This window comes from Mustela putorius, unplaced genomic scaffold (genome assembly GCF_011764305.1).
Source record: "Mustela putorius furo isolate JIRA1106 unplaced genomic scaffold, ASM1176430v1.1 tig00000198_pilon_pilon_pilon, whole genome shotgun sequence".
Taxonomy (NCBI): Eukaryota; Metazoa; Chordata; class Mammalia; order Carnivora; family Mustelidae; genus Mustela; species Mustela putorius.
Genome location: NW_025421311.1, coordinates 5144360 through 5169260, shown reverse-complemented (window position 1 = coordinate 5169260; position 24901 = coordinate 5144360). Strand labels below are relative to the sequence as shown.

Below are 24901 nucleotides of genomic sequence, written 5' to 3'. Positions count from 1 at the left end.
ATCCGAGGCTTGCCTGACGGAGCCACCCAGATGCCCAAGTGAAATTGTTTTAGAATCATTGTAGAAATATGATTTGTAACTAATGACACAGAAAATGGGCAAAGTGAGATTCTGGTGGACACTTCTGTGCCAGGCATCATTTTAATTGATTAACTCACTTTGGTGATGTGTCACCTCACTCTCAGTGAAGCATGTGGGGATTACTGTTACCCCCACTTTGCAGATGAGGAAACTGAGGCACACAGCACTTAGGTAACGGGCCATGAGTCCTGTAGGTAGGAACTGGAGCCGGATTCCGACCCAGCTAGCCTGCCTCTGGGCCCGTCCTCTTACTGCCGCGTCACACTGAGGGCTGCTAGGCATGACAGACCTCCTTCCCACGAGAGGGGGGCATGGCTTTAAAAATACATGAAATGGGATGGAACTCAGAAACTTGAAGATGACGGGTAGCCCATCACCTGATCGGGAGGAGGCAATACTTCCGTCTTCATCGTTTTAAGGTGAATGATGAAATCATCAGTGCTTGGGCTCCTGGGTGGCTCAGTGGGTTAAGCCTCTGCCTTCAGCTCAGCTCATGATCTCAGGGTCCTGGGATCAAGCCCCGAGTCGGGCTCTCTGCTCAGCGGGGAGCCTGCTTCCCCCTCTCTCTCTGCCTGCCTCTCTGACTACTTGTGATCTGTCTGTCAAATTAAAAAAAAAATAAAAAAAAGAAATCACCAATGCTTGTGAATCCTTAACGTCATATGAACTTTAACATGCACAATGGTATTCCAGTGTCGGAATAAGTGACTTTTTTTTTTTTTAAAGATTTTATTTATTTATTTGAGAGAAAGAGCATGAAAGGAGAGAGGTCAGTGGGAGAAGCAGACTCCCTGCTGAGCAGGGAGCCCAATGCGGGACTCGATCCCGGGACTCCAGGATCATGACCCAAGCCGAAGGCAGACGCCCAACCAGCTGAGCCATCCAGGCTCCCTAAGTGACTTATTTTTGAAAGAAAGTGGAAACCAGTTGGGGGAGAGGGAAAAACATGTTAAGGGGAAAGTGCCAAATTTGGTAAGAGCTTAGGAGTTGGAATTAGATGCCTGGGTACATGGTCAATAGGGCTAGACTTTGCTCCTTTGTAGTGTTGGCCTTTAGGGAGTCAGTGTGACTCGTAAGTACATCAGTGAGGTCCCCTGTGAGATGGTGGATGGGCATCTGCCATGTCATCTTGAGAAGACTGACTTTGTGTTTTCAGGATGTTCCTGCTAATTGGGTTTTAATAATAATCATTTGGTCATGATTCCTACTTGTAGGTTATTTTTACATAAAGTCTTCTCATATGTGTGCTAATTATATATCTCCTATCTGCCAATGTCTCCAAAGAAGTGAATTGCCATTAACTTGAATAAGAAGAATTTGGGGATAAAAGGTGTTTGTTCAGTGATGCCACCAAATCTTTTTTATGAACTTACCACTGACTTAATTTTCTCTGGAAAGCATATCTCTTCCAGAAGAATGACCACATGCAGATGTTAAATAGCCATTGAATTCATAAGAAAACATTTGATTTTTTAAGGATAACCAGTAGCTTGTCAGGAATGACAGCATTTAAACCCATACCTGGTTATTATATTTCTGTTACAGTAGGAAATGAAATTTAACCCCTTTTCTCCTACTTACTTCTCTTTGGTGCTTTCTTTTTCCTTTTTTTTTAAGATTTTATTTATTTGACAGACAGAGATCACAAGTAGGCAGAGAGGCAGGCAAAGAGAGAGGGGGGAAGCAGGCTCCCTGCTGAGGAGAGAGCCCGATGCAGCGTTCTATTCTAGGACCCTGAAATCATGACCTGAGCCGAAGGGAGAGGCTTTAACCCACTGAGCCACCCAGGGGTCCCTCTCTGGTGGTTTCTTTAAACCCTTAGTCTATGCGGACATCTTAGCTTGGGTCTTGTAATAGAAGAAATCTAACAACTTGCTAAACTGTTTTAGGCATTTTGGTTATGAACAATGGAAATTAGAAGTGGCCACATTCAGGGCACCTGGGTGGCTCAGTTGTTGAGCATTTGCCTTTGGCTCGGGTCATGATCTCAGTGTCCTGGGATCGAGCCCTGCATCGGGCTCCCCGCTTGGTGGGAAGCCTTCTTCTCCCTCTCCCACTCCCCCTGCTTGTGTTCCCTCTCTCGCTGTGTCTCTCTCTGTGAAATAAATAAATAAAATCTTTTTTTTTTTTTTTATTGTAAAAGAGTGACCATATTCAAAAGACATAGTAAACCTTTACTTTGACTCTTTAATCTTTAAATCAACATGCATAACATCATTTTCAAGGACATGTACCAACCCGGATTTCTTTCAACCAGGTAGCGATAACCTTGTATCCATCTTGAAGAGAAAATGGTGGAAGTACGTCCTGCTCGGGCTAGCAGATGTGGAAGCTAATTACCTGATCGTCAGAGCATACCAGTATACCACTCTCACCAGTGTCCAGGTGAGGGCCCTCCTCCGACCCGTGTGGGTTTTTCAGCTTCGAGAGAAGAATCCGAACCCATATGTGCTAACCCAATTTTATGGAAAAGCCGTTTCCTTGTAGAAAAACCTAAACACAGTGGACACTGTCTGTTTCTTCACGGAGCATAGGTGCTAATGAGTAAAATTTCCCTGAATTAGAGAAAATGTATTCAAGTCAATCAGTTCCCAAACTGCCAAAGCTATTACGGAATTAAACAGTTGCTACAAAAATAAACATAAATATTTAGTTGGCAATTGATGCTGTGCTGTTGACAAGAATTCTTTTTTAAGTTTGCTTGAAGATGACGTATAAAGGGAATGTATTTTTGTGCTGCAAAAAAGTTGAATGTTTGCTAGGGAAGTAGATATTCGAGACAAAATGAGCCATTGGAGTTGTTGGAAGCAACCTTGTAGATATCTGGGGGTAGAGATTACGCACCTTGAGTAGCCAGAGGTAAAACTGATGTCCCTATTCCTTTTTTAGGTTTTATTCTTGCTGCATTAAAGGAAAAATGTTCCTGCAGAGCAGTACTTTTTAGCTAGGTGTTGAGGAAGACTGATTCAATTGTCTTGATGGTAGCGAACTGTGGGCTGTATAATGACAGTGAGTCACCGCTGCGAACAACTCAAGTTTCCTGAAGGGAAGTGAAAGTGAGAGACTCCAATGCCAGGTTTAGTCTTCACAATTAATAAATTTGTAAGTTTTTTTTTTAAGGTTTTTATTTATTTATCTGAGATGGAGAGTGAGAGAGACAAAGAGAACAGGATCTGGGGTGAGGGTGAGGGGGAGAAGCAGGCTCCCTGCTGAGCAGAGAGCCTAATGTGGGGCTCGATCCCAGGACCCTGAGATCGTGACCTGAGCTGAAGGCCTTCACCAGCTGATCCACCCAGGTGCCCCTAAATTTGTAATTTTCTGATGTATCAGTTTTCTCATTATATGAAACAGAGGGGTCCTTATCTCATCTCTGGAAAAATTAAAGTGTAATTAGACTTATTTTGCTTGGAAGACATGAGGACTGATGAAAATTCAGTACTTTCCCAATGTGAATATACATTAAATGCTACCCTTATCTGAATGCATCATATTAAATATTTTCTCTTCCGTAACATCGTGCTAATCATGCTAAGATTGTCTTCAGCAGACCTTTTGGTTTTGGGAAATTAGAGTTAAGACAGATATCACAGGAAGCATGTAGGAAAAGCCAGCATTCATAAAAATTAAAACCAGGAGGTGGGGATGCTTGGGTGGCTCAGGGAGTTAAGCATCTGCCTTCGTCTCGGGTCATAATCCCAGGGTCCTGGGATCGAGCCCCACATCGGGCTCTCTGCTCAGCGGGCTCTCTGCTCTCTCTGCTGTTCCTCCTGCTTGTGATCTCTCTCTCTCTGACAAATAAATAAATAAAATCTTTAAAAAAAAACTATTAAAAACAAGAGTTACCTAAAGGATCAAGTTCCTCACAAATAGGGTTACATGTGCTTTTAGCTCTGGGTAGTAAGCGTAAACTTAAATAGAAGATGGCATTCCTAGTCACATCTACCCTCCCTCGTACACAGTTACTTGATTATAATTTCCTGGAACTCTGGATGACTGATAATGACCAGTTTTCACTTGGTACAAGGTCTAAACGCAAATAAGCAAAAACCCTAACAGTTGGGTTTCTGACTGAGGTTCATGCCTTAGATTATTGAAAACAGTTTCTTCCATTCTAGCCTCTTAGAAAAACAAGCATTTGGTCATCACAAGTTACATGCTCTGGTCCTCTCAAGGAGTCCATGACAAAAAGGCCATCTGGCAGGCACAGCTCCCTGCTGAAGTGGTTCGGACTGTCCCTGGGACTCTTCCAGATGATTCTCTACTTGAGTAAATCTGCAGTTTGGGTAGAAGGATGGAGTTGGTCTCTGGGGGTCTCTGAACCTCCTCCTTAGGGATTCCTTCGCAGATGCTGGAGCGGCGACCACGGACGGAGTGGTTTACGGGAGGCTTACAACGTGCCTGTGGGCACCCTGTGGGCTAGGTTTCCGCCCCTGTGTCCTCCTGCTTTACCACTATTCCTTGTGTTCCCTCCCACGGCCAGCTTCTCCTCCGTTGGGCTGCTCTGTTCTTCCTAGAACACGTGCCGTTTGACGCCCCGGTCCTCCGTTCTCTACGGCCTCCTGTCTTCCTTTGTCCTTTCCGCTCCGTGTCTGATAAAGTATTTCTAACAAAGTCTAACTCAGCTTTGTATCTGTGCCTGCCTCCGCTGGCCGTCTGACTTCATACCTTGCGGACTGTGGCTGGACAATAATTTTTTTTTTAATTTATTTATTTGACAGAGACACAGCGAGAGAGGGAACACAAGCAGGGGGAGTGGGAGAGGGAGAAGCAGGCTTCTGCTGAGCAGGGAGCCCAACGTAGGACTTGATCCCAGGACCCTGGGATCATGACCTGAGCCGAAGGCAGCTGCTTAACAACTGAGCCTCCCAGGGGCCCCAGTAATTTTTAAAGATTAGGTTAAATAGGGAGGCTCTTGGGACTGAACTCATCAAGGAGAAGACAGCCATCACCAAGAGTATATAAGAAGGAGAGTCCATGTAGGTAGATGGCCCCGTGTGTTAGAGAGCAGATGAGAAGGGGAACTTTTGAACCTTTGAGATCATCTGGTCTGATCTCTTCATTTCCGACTGTGACGCCGAGGAGGACTGGCCAGGGAGCAGGGCGTAGGCAGGTCCCTTAGATGGCCACTCACGGCCCACCCCAAATTGTTGAAAATAGAGCACATTTCTTTTTAAGATTTTATTTATTTATTTATTTGACAGAGAGGGATCGAGAGAGCACAAAGGAGCGGCAGGCAGAGGCAGAGAGAGAAGCAGGCTCCCCGCTGAGCAGGGAGCTCCACTAGGGCTGCATTCCAGGACCCTGAGATCATGACCTGAGCTGAAGGCAGAGGCTTCACCGATGGAGCCCCCCTCAGGCGCCCCCAGGATAGAATAAACTTAAGTTCAATTTTAAGGCACAATTTAAGGATAGGGAGTCTCCTGTGAGACTTTAGAGAGGGTCTTTTTTTTTTTTTTTACTTTTTTGGGTTTAAGGAACATCGTTTAGACTTTGTTAAGTCATTATGGCTGGATTGTGCTGGCGTCTTCCGAGACAGGCTGTTATCATTTGCATCATTTAATGGTTTGTTATTCAGGCTGGCTCCGTAAAGCACTTAGGGGATTGGAGCTCTGCAGCTGGAATAAATAACAAGGCGAGGTGCCCTTACCGCACCCAGGCGCAGGGGCCTGCAGGACTGACACGGCAACAAAAGGCAATCAGTCAGCAGCCGGGGATGGGCTCAAGAGGCTGCGGGAGATTTAGGGCCTTGTCCAAAATGAGACAGACACAGAGAGAATCCAAGTCAAGGTTAAAAAAAAAAAAAAAAAAAACAGGAGGAATGGTAAAGTAGGTTTGGGACTATTATTAGCATACGGAATATATTTTATCCTTGAATGCACTTCACATGATTTGTGAATTCAGGAATGGAGGGAATAAAATCTCCATTTTCCCCCCCTTAATCTTACAAGTGATTTTGAATTTGCTGTGATTTTTGGCACTGCCTTGTAGCCTGGCCATATTAGACGTGGAGAGGGTTTTTCTGGACCCATGATCACTGGGTGATGGAGGAATATCGATTTGCTGTGAGCCACGGTGCGGTTGGCCAGTCAGGGAGATGGTGTCTTTGGGCTTTCTGACAGTCTCCTGTACCTCTCGGTGGCTCTTAGCCCAACAGCAGTTGAACACCTGCTTGTGTGACTATTTCTTCTGTGTCTGTCTAGCCTTCTGTCGGCTCCTGAGGGCTGGGCCGTATCTCTCTCGTTCTCTGCACTCCAGCTCCTCTCCTAAGGTCTCCCCGACCTGAGGTGTGGAAGTACTGGTCAAGTGAGGGAGAGCAGGTCTGCCTGCTGGACTGGAGGAGAAACACGAGCGGGAGGGTAGAGATACAACACAGTCTACGAGACAGAATCCCTGGGGTCAGCCACTGGTTCTCCCGCTTCCAGCTGTGGGATCCGGAGCACCTCATTTAACCCGACTGCGCCTTGGTTTTCCTCATGTGTAAAATGGGGACCGTGGTTTCAGTCTCACAGGGCTGTGAAGGTACAATGCGTCCATCCAGGGGAAGGTAAACCTGAGTAATCCGGTAGATCGCCGTCGAGACATACAGGACGGGCAGGAACTCCGAGCATGAGTTACCCATGTTTTAGTTGAGGACGGAAGACTCACGTAGTTAAGGACAGAAGGCTCACGCTGTTTGTGTCTCCTTCATTGCAGCTCTTGGACTGCTTCGGGATCCCTGTGTTGATGGCTCTCTCGTGGTTTATTCTTTACGCAAGATACAGAGCGACCCACTTCATCGCTGTGGCTGTGTGTCTGTTGGGTGTGGGGACGATGGTCGGTGCAGACATCCTGGCGGGGAGGGAGGACAATTCAGGTGAGGCTGTAGTCCTTCTGCTTCGGTCACAGAAAACAAGGTGTTTTTTGTGTTTTCGCTTCCGTATTGCAAAGCTCTATGGGAAAAGACGGAAGACGTGTATTGCTTAAACTGTCTTTTCAGTTTTATTTTCACATTTACTGGCTTCTGCTGTCAGGACACGGTCCACCAAGTGTGCTTTGCATTCCTGCCTGCCCATGGTCCTTGCTCCCTTTTGTTACACTAAATAGTTTTGTTTTGTCTCATGAGAGAGAAGTTTCTTTAAATATTTGCAATAATCCTCTTTTGGTCCATCCATTTGGATTAGTTGCTGGAAAGCCTACTGTAGGGGCGCCTGGGTGGCTCAGTGGGTTAAGCCTCTGCCTTTGGCTCAGGTCATGATCTCAGGGTCCTGGGATCCAGCCCCACATTGGGCTTTCTGCTCGGCAGGGAGCCTGCTTCCTCCTCTCTCTCTGCCTGCCTCTCTGCCTACTTGTGATCTCTCTCTGTCAAATAAATAAATAAAATCTTAAAAAGAAAGAAAGAAAGAAAGAAAAGTAAATCCTACTGTAGATTCATGGTTCTTTATCAAAAGGAAGCTTCTGTCCACTGGGTGACTGACCTCTTTCTAGTCGCTCCGTGAATGAGAACACTTGGACTTCCTTCGGGTCAAAGTTCAGATGATGCTTTAAAATCTAAATATGGTGTCTGAATTTACCTAGTCTACAAGTGACTTCACGGTGTCCTCGGATTGAGAGAAGATGACCTTGACTACCTAGCTTCCTTCCCTGTAGTTTTTAGTTAATTCCTTTTCCTAAATTCCATTAATTTCTTTGTCATAGAATCATTTCCTAAGGCCTTACATTATCCGTCTTCCAGTCGCATCATCTCCCGAGGGGTCAGAATATGAAAAATCACGGCAGAATTATGCCAGAAAGTGAGAGGAGTAAGAGTCTTTAAACTTCTAGAAACCAGGGTCTCCCCTTCTATAAAATCTTATTCAAATTGATGTGAACCAGATCAACTCCTAGAACCAGGCGAGAAGGGTCCCCTGTCTTGACGCTGTGTACCTTTTTGTGTCTTGTCTTCCTGTAGGCAGTAACGTCCTGATTGGTGACATCTTGGTCCTTCTAGGCGCTTCCCTCTATGCTGTGTCTAACGTGTGTGAAGAGTACATTGTGAAGAAGCTGAGCAGACAGGAGTTTTTAGGGATGGTGGGCTTATTTGGAACAGTGATCAGCGGCATACAGCTGTAAGAGTCTAAAGTCTCCCTTCAAAACAAAATAAGCCCATCTGTGGTACACGATTCCTTTCCCGCTACCGATACTCATTGTGGTTTGGCCCAGATTCCCGTGTGAAATCAGGAGCTGGCTAATGATTAGAAGATTCTTGAAATATCAAGAATTGCACCTTGTTTTCTTACATGCGCATGAAGCTTAGGATTTCTGCTTATGGTGTGGTACAGGCATTCCCAGTACAACGTTATTTTTCAGTTATTAACAGAAAATATTAACTCCCTGTTCAAATGGAAAGCATAGTCTCATGCTGGGTGCTCTTTGAAAAGTGCCTCGAAGGGCCTTGAGCATGTTTGTGGGCTCCTTTGGTTTTATTTGTTGTCATTTATCTTATAGATACTTATTTTTATATACTAAGAAAGATTTCAAAATCAACATAATTCCTCACCTTAGTTGGAGTAGAGCAACTAAAATGCTTATAAGCTAGTGACAATGAGTGTGTGGTTCTCTCTGGTTTTGATCTCAGGTTGATCGTGGAATATAAGGATATTGCCGGCATTCGGTGGGACTGGAAGATCGGTACGTACATCCATGGTCTTCCTCTTTGAGTCAGTAGCCTTTCCTCTCGAGTGACAAAAGTACGCATTGAGAAATAAATACTTCATTTAAGTAATATTAAACCATTTCTGTAAAATCACAGAGCAATGTGGTACCCAGAGTTCTCCAGGGTTTTACATTGAGTTTTCCCTGAGAACTCGTAAATGAACCTTCACAGGAGTTAATTCTTAATCTTTACGCCCAGGAAGAGCTTTTCTTTACCAGGAATTCTGAACAAGACCGACTGACCTTTGGTCACACTCACTTTCCATTAGGTCTGCGTCGCGAGTCCTCAATCCTCATTTGAAGGTTGTCTGCTCCATGTAATTCGTGAAACATTAACCCCAATACTCTGACGGCGTGGAATCACCCACCGCCTTCCATATGACTCTCACCTGATGTTCCTGGGCATCTGCACAAACAAACAATGTAGCAAACAGTGAGGGAACGGTTAGGAAGGACTCCTCCAACCTTATTGAGTGACGGGTGGAAGGAAGTTAGAAACAGTCCGTGAAATGTCACGAAGTGTGTTGGCTGTGCTTACGTAATTTGATTCAGTTAAAGAACCTGGCTTGTGAGGGTGTGAGTGAGAGTGCGTGAATGTGAGTGAGTGTGACTGGGGGTGTGTTGAGTATGGGGGTGGGATTGAAGGAGTGGTTGCAAAGCTGAGCGGTCACGCGCTGTGCCCGGAAGAGGATGGTTAGACCGTGCTTTCCGAGGGCGCTGAATTTAGTGACGCAAGCACAAGGTAATAAGCATAAGCTGCCTTTGGTGACTAAAAACGCTTTATTCTGAGTCCAGTGACACGAATCATGTCCAACCAATGAACCAGACAAAAACAAACGAAAGACTATGGTGATTTTTCTTGATAGTGATTCTGCTTTTATTGACCTTTTATCACAACATCACACTCTCGGGGGTGGGCGGTTGGGGCCAGTGATGGGAGCTGCTGAACCATTCACACCATGAGCAAGTCCCCACGGACTTCACCATCGAACACCGTGTTGCGATTTTGAAGTCCTTCCTCGGTGTCGTATCTTGTTATTATTATGACTATTTTTTGCCCTGAGGGCTTTCTGCAAATTTCAGCATTTGCAATGCTGAGCATTAGCAAGTGGCTCTGTGGAGAGTTTGTGGAAGGGTCAGGGAATTGTAGATGGCAGCCAAGCCTTAAAAGGGTCTTTGCCTTCCGATTTCTTCCTGTAATGTTAGCTGTTACACTTTGCTTTTTCCGCAGCTCTGCTTTTTGTGGCGTTTGCCCTCTCTATGTTTTGCCTGTACAGCTTCATGCCACTAGTGATTAAAGTCACCAGTGCCACCTCTGTGAACTTGGGCATCCTGACGGCCGACCTCTACAGTCTTTTCTTTGGACTCTTTCTGTTTGGCTATAAGGTAAGCAAATAGATCGTGTTCAAATAGAAACACTTGCTTGGCCTAAAAGAAGCTGTGGGTGTCTTTTATTTTAGTTTTTTAAAGATTTTTTAAAGATTTTATTTATTTATTTGTCAGAGAGAGCGAGTGAGAGCGAGCACAGGCAGACAGAGTGGCAGGCAGAGTCAGAGGGAGAAGCAGGCTCCCCGCGGAGCAAGGAGCCCGATAGGGGCCCCGATCCCAGGACGCTGGGATCATGACCTAAGCCGAAGGCAGCTGCTTAACCAACTGAGCCACCCAGGCATCCCTCTGTGGGTGTCTTTTAGATCCATAAATAAAACCTCATCTTTTTGGGCAACAATCTCGTTGAACGATCTACTCCATGCAAATAGAATCATGTTCATAATACAATAAAAGTTTTGATGTTATAGACTTTTGAAAGGGTCTTGGGTGCCTAAGGTCTTAGGAGTGTACTTTGAGAACTGCTACATTGGAAATCTGTCTTTCTTGAGTATACCTTCAGTAAATGCTTGTCGGTGAGCTTGCTATCCTAGTTATTTGAACAAATACCGAGAATGTTGGCTGTTGCTTGATACTTTTAGTTTCATTTGGGGACAGCAAATACATTTCTTTGTCCTTGTAGAATTTTATACCTAGGCAGAAATTGCTTGACACTGATTTACACTATTCCCAGGAATTGGCCATGAACTCACAGCGCCTTGTTTAGTGGGTTCTCAGAAATTTCGGCTAAAGAAACATAAACCATTTGCCTTATGTATGAAAGGAACTCGGTGTTATCTTTACAAACTTGGTGGTTAAGGTGTTCCTGAACTTAGACTGAAAGAGTATTTGTAACTTTTTGTTGCATCATTAAAAAGCAACAAATATTGGAGTGAATCAGAGTGTCGGAGGCAGGCCCCCGCAGAAGTGACCTGACAGGCCTAGATTTTTAAAAATTTCTTATTATTATTTTAAAGATTTTATTTATTTATTTGACAGAGATCACAGGTAGGCAGAGAGAGAGAAAGGAGGAAGCAGGCTCTCCGCTGAGCTGAGAGCCCAACGCAGGGCTTGATTCCAGGACCCTGAGATCATGACCCAAGCTGAGGCAGAGGCTTTAACCCACTGAGCTACTCAGGTGCCCTATTATTATTATTATTATTATTATTATTATTTTAATGAGAACAGCTGCCAGGGGCTACAAAATGAGCCTTAAAAGTGAGCTGTGGTGCTGTGCTTGCATTTCACATGGCTGCCACCAGGAGGTGATGTTGTTTCTATTCTGCAGTTAAGCTTAGTGGTTATAGGTTATCTATGTAAAGTAGGACCCCACTCACCTGTGCGTTTTTCTTTTTAAACCAAATATATTGGTTTAGCTTTAGTAGTTTAATTTCTTCTAAGCAAAATACTATCCCAGCGGGAAGGAGAAAGTAAGGTTAAAGAAAGAAAAGCTTTTAAAATATACCACTACCTGTTATAAGCTCTTTTCATGTAGATATTTGCTTTTTAACTGCTTTTAACTTGAACATGAAAAAGCTTTTTGTATTTCATTTTTTTGACCATATAACTTTAAACCGTTATTTCAAAATTAGAGCATGCGAACGTTAAATTCCTTCTCCATTCTTTTGCTTTATGTTTCTTTGTCCCTCCATGTCTCTTAATCCAGATCAGATTTAATTGTTTTTGTTCAAAGGCCATTTCAAGACTTGTAGAACAGAGAGTAGGTCTGCTGTGACCTTCAGAGTAAATTATAGAGGTGGGAAACCATTCAGAGCTTAAAGAAGATACCTAGCGCTTAAAAAAAGTTATTTAAAGATTTTATTTATTTATTCATGAGAGGTAGAGAGAGACAGAGGGAGAAGCCAACTCCCCATAGAGCAGGGAGCCCGACATGGGACTCGATTGCAGGACCCCGAGAGCTCATGACCTGAGCTGAAGGCAAATTCTTAACCTACTGAGCCCCCCGGGTGTGCAATACCTAGCATTTTGAAGCAGTTTTAAAGGCAGTTATAAGCCCACTATACCACCAATTCTTAAAATTGTAGTTTCTAAAATAACCTTCGCTCTGATTTTTAAAATCCACAGTTGAAAAGTTTAAACATTTCTGCATTCCTCAGTGTCAGACTCTGCCTCTTCTGGAATTGATCTTGAGTAAATACTTACTGACCAGAGTAGCCACAAGAAACTTCCAGTATAGATCCTGACACAACCAGTAGAATTAAAAAAAGAAGAAAAAAAAAAAAAAAGAAAAAAGGAAAAGAAAAAAAAAAGAATGAAAAGAAGGGAGATAAAGGTTAGAGCCTCTAATTCAGGAGACTTCCCTCATTCCCTCGGAGACTCTCCCTTCTAAGGGAAATGACTCCATTTGATCACCTGGTTCTTAAGAGGATCCAACCATTTAAAACCACCAAACCAAACAGGACATGTTTTGAACAAGATGTGTAGGCTTCCCTACAGGTAACAGTAAACATTTTATAGGAGGCCATAGATACTGACTTTATAATATTGACTTTGAAAATTAAGGGTAATCTAAATAGGTTTAATTTTCCCTAATAGTCTCTGAATCTTCTTTTTCCCCAAAAAGTATTTATTAAATGCCAGCTGTGTTTGGCCATGCTTGTGAGGACCATGCTTGGTTTGGATCCAAGAACTAAAGCCAGGTTTGGGTGTCAAGCCAAGCTTGACTCACGTCATTATCACTGACTCTTTGCACTGAATCTGGTGAAGGCTTTCCTGTTTTGGGGAGGGCTGTGGCTCTTCCATTCCTTAAAGATATCTAAAGGCTTAAGGTTAGGAAGTGATTGAGCATCTTTAGAAAATAAACTTGCAGAAGCCAGTGGTGACTCAGAGAAGCCCGGAGATGACCAGGACTGTACATAATACTCATTTCAAAACCCTATTTTAGTTCCTCCTGCTACTTTTTGGAGTGTATCTTGTTCTTTCTCCTCTCCCCCCCTCTCCTCTCCTTTCCTAGTCTGTTATGTTTTCTTATTGTTTTTCTTTATCACCTTCTTATTAGAACTCTTTTTAGGCATTAGAACTCTTTGGGAGCATACTTTGAAATCTTAAGTGAATTAAACATTTGTTGGCTTGAATAAAATAGCATGCTCCATTTTTTTTTTAATTAAGATTTTATTTATTTATCTGAGAGAGCACAAGTGGTGGGGAGGGTAGAGGGAGAGGGACACTCCCTATGGAGTGGGGAGCCTAAAGCGGGGCTCGATCCCATAACCCTGAGATCATGATCTGAGCAGAAGTCAGACACTTAACCGACTGAGCCACCAAGCACCCCCAGCATCCTCTGTTCTTAACTTTGAAATCAGGTTAGCAAGACCACTCATAAATTTGAGTTTGCTTGTACCAAGAAAAAAAAATGATCCTAGGTGTTTAATGGCACATTAATTATGTTACATAGTTAACCTTAATTTTTACTACATCATCCTTGGTCAGTCTTCAGCTCTTCTCTTTCTTTAATCTTTCATGCTGTTAAAAATAATTATTAATTTCCTTAATACTTGAACTTTTGTATGGCTCCTCCATTCAAATAAGAGCAAATATGCAAAGTGCATATTATTATTTATTCAAACTTTGGGGGTATGTCAGAAGGCCGTTTTTCAGTAATAATAAACAGTGAATTAGTGTTTTTGTCTTCACTGCATTTTATTCTGGATGTTTGTTTTCCTAACAGAGGGGGTGGGTTGGAGAAGGTCACCAGAAACTCTGAACATCCTTGTGGTGTGTTTGTCAGAATGGGCTCTCGCTGCAGTTGGTCCTTCCGGAATCCCGGACGGTGGGAGGCTCACCCACAAGGCTCACGCCCTGGGCTTGTCCGACTGCACTTCACACCAGTGACCTCTTGGGCTTTGAGGCTTTTCCAAAAAATGACGTTCTTCGAGCTCTAAAAATCTTACCTGCTTGTTACCCTTGTCTACCGAAAGAAGATAATTTATTAAATTTTAAGAAACTGGATTTTATCGCATTCGCATACGCGAAGGGTTGTGGAGAACTTGTCTTCTCTGTTTGCCCACATTTTATCCTGGGTCCTGTGTTTCTCTGTTTCATAGCCACATTACAAGCAGGGCTTAGGGTCTGAAATGGGCTCGCTCCTGGTGTCCGGGCTGACCTCTGATGGTCTGCTGAGTGGGGCTGGTTGCGGGGTGGCGTCCAGCCGGGCATAGCACAGAGAAAGGCAGAAGTTCCGTTTCCTAGAGATGCAGGGATCGGCTGGTGGGACAGGTGATGCCCGAGACCGTGTCTTCACGCACGCGTGCACCGGAGGGCTTGGGGGTATCAGCGTCTCCTTAGGCAGCTTCCAGAAACAAAGGTCACGGGATCGCGTGGTTGGCCCAGGGCAGCAGCTGGCCTGCGTTTGCCAGAGACCACAGCCCCCTCCTGTTCTCCTCCTAGTTCTCCGGGCTCTACATCCTGTCCTTCACTGTCATCATGGTGGGCTTCGTGCTGTACTGCTCCACCCCGACGCGCACGGCTGAGCCGGCGGACAGCGACGTGCCGCAGGTCACCAGCATTGGCATCGACAACCTGGGGTTGAAGTTGGAGGAGAACCTGCCGGAGACCCACTCCGCCGCCTTGTAGCTGGAGAGGAAGGCGCGGAGCGTGGGCACCCGAGGCTTCCCGGGAAACCGGGGGCCGTCGCTGGAAGGCGGCAGAGCCTGCTGGGGGCAGAGGGGACTCTTGGAAAATTACTGGGCGGGGCGAGCCCTTAGACATTGGATTGGAGCCAGTGGTTAGATTTTACAAAGGAATAGAAAATAATGCATCAAAACTAGAAATTGGAAAATAGAGCAGAAGCTGAGGTGGCTAGGATTGTGTGTCTGTGGGTTTGAGGACCAATGCCTGGTCGTGCCAGGGGGACAGGTGCGGGCCATGCTGGGGTGTCAGAGGCACCTGCGGAAAAGCCTGGTGGGGTGGATACCCAGGCGTGATCCAGCCTCAGGGCGCGGGCGCAAGCGGGCTGTCCTGGCCGGAGTGGGGGCAGTCCAGGCCTGTTTGGGACGGGAGAAGCCTTCCACAGTTGGAGGCCTCCGGGTGTTTTGTCTTGCTGAGGTCGTCCTCGTCCGCAAGCCCTGTGGCCCACCCCGGGGTCTGATGATTGCATATGGCAGCAACGGGTTGGGGTAGCCCTTGAGAGAGACTGGGATACCGGTATGAGCGCCGTCTGGGCAGGAGAGAGGGGTGGTGCGGGAGACCTGGGGACCCCCTGTCCGCTTCTAAGAGGACAGTGCACGGCTTCTCACCAAGGATTTGTAACGTGCCGTGAGATTTTCCGATCATTCTTCAATTCACAGTGTGAATGTGTAGCATCATCATGATTATCCACGACCATGCTGCCACTTTGCAAAAACTGTAAACTCTATGTAAACTTTTTTTTTAATGTAATAAAGAAATTGAGGGTAACTGTTCATGTGATTAAAAGATTTTGATTTCATGGCAATACATTTGTTGTGTGGTTTCTTTGATGAACCCGTTTCCCTTCTGGATTTTTAAATGACTTAATATAGTCAACATTTCTTCCTGTCCGGCTTCTCAGAATCCTGTCTTCGGTGAGCTGCGGCAGACCTACCTGGTTATGTTGGGATGGAGGGGAAGTCAGGGAGCCCACGGATCATTTGCTGGAAGAAACTTTTTAAAATTCTGAGTTACCTTAATTTTTTCTTTTCCTTTTTTTTTTTTTTTTAAGTTTTTCGAGTGAAATAACTTTTTATTGTCTGCAGCCCTTTAAAACTGATGTTTGATTTTCACTGTGTATCATTCACAGCTGCCAATGAATGGGAAAAGCTTAGGTTGCTGTGTTTCACCTTTGGGGCAAGACTTCCGTTTGGATGAACACATTATTTCTTAAACACCCTGCCTAGGAACAAACCTGTGTGCGCGGGGTGACGTGAAGAGCCGGAGGTGATGGCGCCCCACGTGCATGTCAAGTCTGAGCTAAACCATCATCTCTTGCTCTGAAGCCTTTCTCAGGCTGTCAGGCTCCCTCTCCTCTAGGTTCCCAGGGCCCTTGTTCATATGTTCCTTGTTGCACTTATGGAGTGCTTGCTGTTTACCTGCCGTTCCTCGCCGCCGGCTGAGCTCTTCGATGTCAACCATGGTCTCTATTCATCTTTCTAGACCTCTTTTTGTCTCAGTTCTTGGGCATTTAGTTACTTTTAAAAAAGATTTTGTTAATTTACTGGAGAAAGAGAGCGAGCAGGAGCAGCGGGCTGGGGCGAAGGGAGAGGGAGAAGCAGACTCCCAGCCGAACAGGGAGCTTGATGAAGCCTCCACCCCAGCACTCCGAGATCACTACCTGAGCCGAAGGCAGACTGAGCCACCCAGGCGCCCCCTTGGACATTTATTAAATGAACTTTGTCTCTGGCTGCAGTTCAGAACATTTAAGGGGAGACTGGCCTAAACTAAGGCGTTTTCTGCAGATATATGTGCACAGTGTTAATCTCTTCCTGCTTGGCTCTTTCCCCCTGTCCCCCTAAACCCAGTGGCTTTTTTTTTTTTTTTCCCTTACCTGCTCCCTCTGGAGAGGGGCAAAGGACTTCAACCCTGAGCATCCTAAATCAAAACTTAGAATTCAGTGTTCCAGAGAAGCCGTGCTGTGAGTGACAGTCAGCACTTCAATAAACGGATCGCAAATCCTGCATCCTGGTTTATAGAAGTCCGTAAAGATCGAGAGTTTCCCCGGTCTCGGTACCACCACTCCCATGGAAAATGTATTTTCAAACATCTGGCTCACATACAAGCTTTTGAAATGTAACACGTTCTTAAGCTGATAACCTCCCATAAATTCTTTTCCACCCTATTAGAAGAATATTGATTTTTCAGTATTTTCTTGTAGATATTTATGCCATTAACAAAACCCTGCTGAATAGTATAATAGGGCTGCTGGATTGTTCCCTCGTGTTGTATTGAGGTAATAAATTGCGCATTTGGACTGTGGTGATGCTGGAAGAAGAGAGGGCTTGGCTGGAGTCATTCTCCCTGTTTGGACATGGAAACTATGTTCTCTGGTTGACAGTGAACGTTTCCCCCCTTTTTGGGGACCAGCGGCTTGCGGAGAATGTATGTGTGTTATCCATGGCCTGTCCAGCAGGTGGCGCTTTAGCAAGTATGACCAAGACCTGTGACCTAAACCACCTTGCATTTTACAACTTCTCCAGGTCCTTTTTAAAAGATTTTATTTATGCATTTGAGAGAGAGAGTGCGCACAGGCAGGGAGGTGGGGAAGAAGGAGGCGGGGAGGGGGGAAGCAGACTCCCTGCTCAGCAGGGAGCCCCACACGAGGCTGGATCCCAGGACTGCAACGTCATGACCTGAGCTGAAAGCAGGTGCTTAACTAGCTGAGCCCCCCAGGTGCCCCTAAAAGATGGTGTTAGGATGACTTCCCTCAGCAGAGATTGTCTTCCATGAGCCGCTGAAGGACGGGGTTCTCAGGCAAGCTGAAGCATCGCGAGGAGGGCACACAGTTTGGTGCCCGTGGTGAAAACAGAAGCCAGGATTGCTTTCAGCAGCTCTAGCAGCCTGCAGTAGGCACCCCCCCCACCCCATCCCCCGACCGCTGAGTCAGCACACGCATCCTGGGAGAGAAGGTGGAAGATTCTCGTGTAGAGCCCAGCTTGTTAGTGGTTTTCCCCGTAGCCCCGGAGCCTGCCCTTTTAAGCGTCTGTCTGCCTGTGTGTCTGTGGCCCTCTGTATGCCTAGTCACGGTTCTCTCCTCCATCATTATTATGGGGACGTGCCATTTCCATCCACATTTAATCACTTAGTATCTGGACATATCCTCAGCCCTCAAAAGAGATCCATAAATCAGGGAAATTCAGCAGATAGCCACTTAGCTGATGAAAAGGCAAGAGATTTATGAGGAAATTAGGTAATGCTGAACAGGCAGTTCTCCAGTAGCCTTAGAAAGGGTGTTTTGAGACGTCCAGCAATCTAGAGATGGTATCTCAAGGGGAGTAAAGGCGCTTCAGACCAGCAAAATTTTACTTGTAGAATTTAATGTCCCTAAATGTCTTCTCTTAATGCTTTTGTCATGCACTTTATTCCTTGGTCTCAGTATTATCTTCTTAGAACAATCTTTTATTTTATTTTTTTTTTAAGATTTATTTTATTTATTTGAGAGAGGGGCTGGGAAGAAGCAGAAGGAGAGGGACAAGCAGATCCGCGCTGAGCGTGGAGCCCAACACAGGGCTCCATCCCACCACCCCAGATCACAACCCAGGCTGTAATCAGGAGTCGAATGCTCAACCCACTGAGCCACCCGGAGGCCCCTCGAGCAATCTTCAAGTGCAGATACTTTTGGAGGAGGAGGAAATTTAGGTTGGAAGGGAAAGAGAAGTGATACCAAGGAAAAATACAAAAGTCATTTGAACAATTGTTGGCTCCACCTGATCGCATCAAGTATTCAGATGGTGCCAAATGGTCATCCCACGACCAGCTGTTCCTAGCCATGGCTGACCCAGTGGAGAGGCTGAGATGACGAAGCTGGAGTTTCTGCGCAGAGTCCCGCCTTCCTTGACCACCGATGTCTCTTCCCGCTGAGTAACCAGGCTTTTCAATCATGCCCGAGTATTTCCCATTTTTTCGTTCTTTCAGATTTCTTTTCAGACTTTGGTCTTGTGAGCCCATGTGAGACCTCATCCAGCTTGGTCTTTGTGAAGACTGCTCGTTCAGTGCGTACACCTTTACACACGGAGACACGCACAGACACACCACCGACACCACCGCGGTCACCAGTAGCACTAGCCCTGTCCCCACCTTGCCTTCTAGCATCTCTTTTCTCTAGAAATTGCCTTGTCGGTAAGATTGCTTGCAGCTGCTTCGGGGAATCTGCCCCCACCCTTGACACCCACCTAGAGGCATTCCTGTAAAGCCTCGGTTCCCTAGTCCATCTCTTGGTTGAGTGTAAATGGTACCTTTACTTGCCCACAACTGGTACACATTTATTTGATCCCTACTGTCCGTTCGGAGGATTAGACAGGAGGAGGAGAGCCAGGGCCTGGTTCCTGATCTGCTCATTGAAGTGTGAGCCATGCCAGAGCAGGGGTATGTGGCTCGACTGGGGAGCGAAGTGTCCATCCCCTGGGACTGTTAGGTCCTGATGCACGAACATCGTTCATGCCCCTGTCTCATTGTGCGGAGCAGAGCAGGATGACTCCAGGTCAGGCCAGGAGACTCTGGGAGACTTATTTGTAGAGAGCAGGGCAATTTCTTTTCTTTTCTTTTTCCAGATAGAAATTTATTTATTTATTTTATATATGTATATGTGTATATTTTTATTGTGTTATGTTAGTCACCATAAAATACATCATTGGTTTTTGATGCAGTGTTCCAAGATCCATTGTTTATGCATCACATCCAGTGCTCCATGCAATACGTGCCCTCCTTGATAACCACCACAGGCTCACCCAACCCCCCAGTCCTGCCCCTCCAAAACCCTCGGTTTGTTTCTCAGAGTCCACAGTCTCTCATGGTTCGTCTCCCCCTCCGACTTCCTCCAACTCACTTCTCCTCTCCGTTTCCCAATGTCCTCCGTGTTATTCCTTATGCTCCACACGTAAGTGAAACCATATGATAATTGACTCTCTCTGCTTGACTTATTTCACTCAGCATAGTCTCCTCTAGTCCTGTCCATGTTGCTACAAAACTTGGGTATTCATCCTTTCTGATGGAGGTATAATACTCCATAGTGTATATGGACCACATCTTCCTTATCCATTCGTCTGTTGAAGGGCATCTCGGCTTTTTCTATACTTTGGCGACTATGGCCATTGCTGCTATAAACCTTGGGATACATATGGCCCTTCTTTTCACTACATCTGTATCTTTGGGGTAAATACCCAGCAGGGCACTTTCTAATTGCCTGGAGTTCATTGAGGGCATGTTTATCTCCTAGGAAGAAGGTTGGCTAGGTTATGGGAGGATACTCACATAGATCCCCAAGACAGCGATGCATGGGACAAGAACAAACTAGGGAAAGTCAGAGCCCGGGGGTCTCTGGTACTATGAATGGCACTGAAGGGCTTTCAAAAGTTGGTTTGTAGAATCAATATCTAATGTAAGAAAATGGGAAGTCTACGAAAACACTGAATTTGAGGTCTACTTTCTGCCTTATATTGCTAATTTACCTAATTGCCAGCCCATGTGAATATTTTACCCTTCTCATGAAAGTGTAAAATCTAGATGGGCAGATCTTGCCCTACTCGTAGCAAACTGAAACACCAAAGGAATGAGAAAGGTCATGAACATACACTTTGAAACATTTAACACAGCACCAAACATCAAGCCTTAAAAATAACAGGGACTCAGAAGAACTGCATTTCTGTTGCTGACCATGTGTTTCTATGTGCTGGTCAATCTTGGAGTTGAGAAGCATTAGTTTTGGTTTTGGAAAGTAGGTAATAATTCTGTGGTGGAAGAAACCCAAAGATGATTTAGTGTGTGGGATGAGGCCGGATGGTATCTGTGAACTGCTTGTGAGTCTTCCTCCCAGGTCATCTCATTCTTGGCATCAGTGCAAATAGGGCCAAAGAATTCTAGAAGACATTTGGTGAGGAAATGCTGCACTAGTTGGGTGAAAGAAGCACCTAGATCAGTAGGTTGTATTTCCTGTGGTTAGACAAGTGTTGCTGAGAAATGTCAAGCAAATTAAATAGAAGGGAATAAAGGAAATTATGATCACCCCAGTATTCACATGAACCCTGGGGAGAGTGACTATATTTGGAAGCCAGAATTTGCATGTCTGAGTAGAGAACTAGCACTTTGATAGACTCTCCAGGTGACTGCTTAGGAGGAAAGGATGGTTCTATGATTAAAGATCTGGATGAACTTGAGCAATCCTTTGCCCCTTTCTACTTGTACCTCTTACTGATCTAGATGTAGTACGTGTCTCACAGTGTGGTGGGTTTTCCTAAAACCTGCATTATTTATGTAAACTTCACAACATTCTAAGGAGGTAGATTCTATTTTTTTTTTTTTTTAAGTAGGCCCCAACGCGGGGTCTGAGCTCATGACCCTGAGATTAAGACTGAGCTGAAATCAAGAGTCAGATGCTTAACCGACTGTGCCACCTGGGTGCCTCTAAGAATGCAGATTCTATTCATGCCCCTATTGAACAAGTGAGGAAATTGGGCTTTATTAGTCAAGATAGGTTAAGTTATGCTGCTGTAACAAACAACAGCAAATATATTATTGGTTTAAAACAACAAAGATTTCATTTTTGGCCATGCTCCTCCACTGTGGATCTGGTTCAAGTTGTCCTCACTCTGGGGCTCTGGCTAATGAAACAGCTTTACCAGAAAGAGGGAATCACAGAAAATCCCTCCCTGACTCTTAAAGTCTGCCTGGAAGGGGCAGGTAGCACTTTCTCTTACATTTCATCAGCCAAAGCAAGTCACCTGGCCTTGTCCAAATTCAAAGGGAATGCAGTTCTACTATGTGCTTGGACGGGGAGAAGCCTTGGGGGTGTTTATGTGCATCTCTATCTGTCGGAAGACCTAAAGAAGTTAAGCAACTTTATGAAATTTAGACTCTCATCTGTCTGACTCCAGAGTCTGGACTCTACCATCACACTGTGACGCTATGGTAAAGTAGTAATGCCTTCATTATCTGTCACTGTTGAAATAGTAACACCAGTAATGTGTGACAGAAATAAAGAGTAATCAAATTGCAAAACATTGTTTTAATTTTCATAATAAAATCATAGTCATTTAGATGCATGGAAGTCTTGTTAGAACCAGGAGAATTGTGGGCTTTAAGCATGGATGCTTTGTTTTGTCCTGATTAGTGGCACTCAGGTGCAATCATTTGATCTAGAACTTGGTAGCATTCACGCCTGTCAGAGAGTCCTTTTAGGCCCTGGTAATTTGAGAATAAGTTCTGAGCTTCAGGTTTTGGTTGCTTTCCGGACATAGGCCTGCTACCTGGGGAACTATTAGAAACGCCAGCTAGAATAATTAATATTATGAAGTTAAACCTTGTAAGATGGAGTTCTTTGTCTATGAGTTGAAAAAAATATCAAACAAGAAACAACCAACCTAAAAAACCCTTGGGTGAATTGGAGGACACAAGGCATCTTTGGGCCTGAGCAGAGATGTCTTCTGGAGGAAACCACCAGTTTTGTGATCACAGAGCCGCTGGGTTGCCCTCTAGCGCTGAGCACTGTGCAACACCAACCTTCCGGCCATGTTGGGGCCCTTCATCCTCCAGGGGTGCTGGCTCTGCCTCCCACAGGTGCAGTCACCCCTCCGCCCCCCACACTACACTTCAACTCTTTTGAGTTTCGCAATCTCACGACTTCCCTTGTCATCTTGAGACAGTTGTTTCTGTTGTGGACTGCGAAGGGCCAAGATCCAAAAGTCAAGAAAGCACAAAGTGACTCGTCATTATTTATTTATTTTTTTTTAAAGATTTTATTTATTTACTTGACAGATCACAAGTAGGCAGAGAGGCAGGCAGAGAGAGAGGAGGAAGCAGGCTCCCCGCTGAGCAGAGAGCCCAATACGGGGCTCGATCCCAGGACACTGGGATCATGACCTGAGCCGAAGGCAGAGGCTTTAACCCACTGATCCACCCAGGCGCCCCAATGACTCGTCATTATTAATGTCACAGATAGAAACCGCTCCATAAAATGGGGCACAGTTACATCATGTTTATTTTACTAATGAATTAGTCTAGAACTCATGGTCCCCATTAGTAAGAAAATTCTCTCTTGAGGGGCCCTCCCGCTTCCCTGAATTACCTGAAAACATATAAACCATCAGTCTTCCTGAAGGAGGCAATCTTAACTCCTTTGAAAGCCATGAAGGTAACTCACCCTTTTAGAGGAGATTTTCCAAGGGATTCACCTGTGTCTACACCAAATTCTGGGGAAGTAACTATTTTCAATGAACCTGAGCTATCTTATCCCCTTTTGAAAGGAAGCTGTTGTCACTGAGGATAGAGCAGTTTTCTGGTGCCTTCCTGGCTGAAAAAGAGAAAAAAGAAACGTCTACGAAGTTGTTACCTGGACAAAGTTGTTCCACTATATTAAACTTAGGATGACTTACATTTAAGAATAAACTATCAAGTTTAAAAAAATCTAACGATTTTTCTTTAGAAGCTTAACATCTACTAGGAGTCATTTCTCTGATGGGGATTAAAAAGTATTTGTGCATTATTGCCAGAAGCAGTAAAATTTGTTGCCAACAGTATTATTCCAGTTTTTGGCCCAATGGAATGATTAGTCTGTGATTTTCTTCCAGTTTCACGTTTAGTTTCATACTCTCTATCTCGTGGTATGGTCAGCCAACTCCTGCCCCCCAGTCATTCACCGGCTCTCACTGGGGACTCTGACTCTGGCCGCCATCTTCCTATTCAAATGCCTCCATCATTTCTTTGGTTGGTGCCCATGTGGATGAACTGCCCACATCTGGACCTCAACATGTATGTATGTCCTTCATGCCAATTTATTGCCTTAACTTATCTCTGTTACTCTCATGATAAATCTGTATATTGCTATCAAAAGTGCTCAATATAGTCCCATATTCTAGATTCTGAGTACAATTTATATCCCTAAACCCAGCACACCAGTTTTTCAAGCCCTTCTGAACTCTTCCTTTCATTCACCCCCTTCTGGAATGTTCTCCCTATTCTGCCTAGAGTCTGTGATTGGCTGCTTTGGATTTCTTCCCTTCTCACCTACACTGTTCATTTCCTTGCTCTCACATCCTGCCCAGCAAAACCCCAATGCTAGATCAGTGGTGTGAGACAAGATCTTCCATGCCTTCCTAGCCTGAGACAGAGATTTGCCCCAGCCTGATGTCCTAGCCCATACATTGCCCAACACCTCTGGTGTAGCTTGGGAAATTCGTGTTGGAGAATCCCCAGGGCTGAAGTCTGGCTTATCTTCTATCTAGTCGAGGGAGTTATAGCCTACAACTTTGTGACTTGGGATAAGTTACTTAACTTCTCTGAGCCTCAGTATTCCCACCCCAGGAGCAGTGCCTACAGGACTGATTCAACATCTCCAGTGGGAAGAGCTTGGCACACAGTAAATGCTCCTTAAAAGGTGGCTAGTAGTTTGGTAGAAGGACATCACCTTACTTTCCTGGTGTACCTTACAATTAGAAGAACACCCTGTACACAGTATATGCTTCATAAATTTCTCCTGGATTGATCTAATTTCAGAAAATAGTATTTTGAGGGTGATTCTCATGTTGGAGGCTCATTTAGTCCTTTTAAAAATTTTCCCCCTATTTACACAAATGGTTGATTATTGTTATGAAAAACTAAAGAAATACAGGTAAGAATAAGAAGGTAGCAAAAATCCCCCCAAATCCTACCAAGCAGAGATAATCAGCATCAATAATTTGGAGAATGTCTTTCCAGATTTTTATACTTGTGCTCCCATGATTCAAGTTTACACACACACACACACACACACATCTACCTGCATTGAACTACAATAGTGCATACCACTTTGTGACACCCCCCCCAACCTCTCACTCAACAAGTTATCACAGATACCTTTCCAAGGTGGAGAAAGTGGACCTTCCTGTCTTCAGAGTTGACTACTTGAGCAGGTGGTGGCAGGCTTGGTAAGTCCATAAGTAGACACTAGGTGGCAGTGTTGAAACAATGACAAATTTGGAAGAAACCTATCAGAATCCCACAGGCATGGGAGGCCCCTGGGACTTCATTCCCCCCCCCCCAATCTTGTTATTGACATTCTGATAATTAATAACTGGTAAAAAGACATTTATCTGATTAAGATTGTATTACTTTGGAGGCTCCATAT

At 44.8% G+C, this 24901-nt stretch overlaps 1 protein-coding gene across 2 annotated transcripts in view; it reads left to right on the top strand.

Moving 5' to 3' along the window:
• The window catches only part of SLC35F2 (solute carrier family 35 member F2), a 49479-nt gene extending 33911 nt beyond the window's left edge, over positions 1-15568 (top strand). For both annotated transcript variants that reach the window (XM_045077530.1, XM_004764411.3), the window contains exons 3-8: positions 2339-2466; positions 6775-6934; positions 8009-8165; positions 8675-8727; positions 9983-10137; positions 14524-15568. In XM_045077530.1, coding sequence (XP_044933465.1) covers positions 2339-2466; positions 6775-6934; positions 8009-8165; positions 8675-8727; positions 9983-10137; positions 14524-14709 — 839 coding nt within the window. In that variant the 3' untranslated portion in view covers positions 14710-15568. The remainder of the gene's footprint in view (positions 1-2338; positions 2467-6774; positions 6935-8008; positions 8166-8674; positions 8728-9982; positions 10138-14523) is intronic.
• The last annotated feature ends 9333 nt before the right edge of the window (positions 15569-24901 follow it).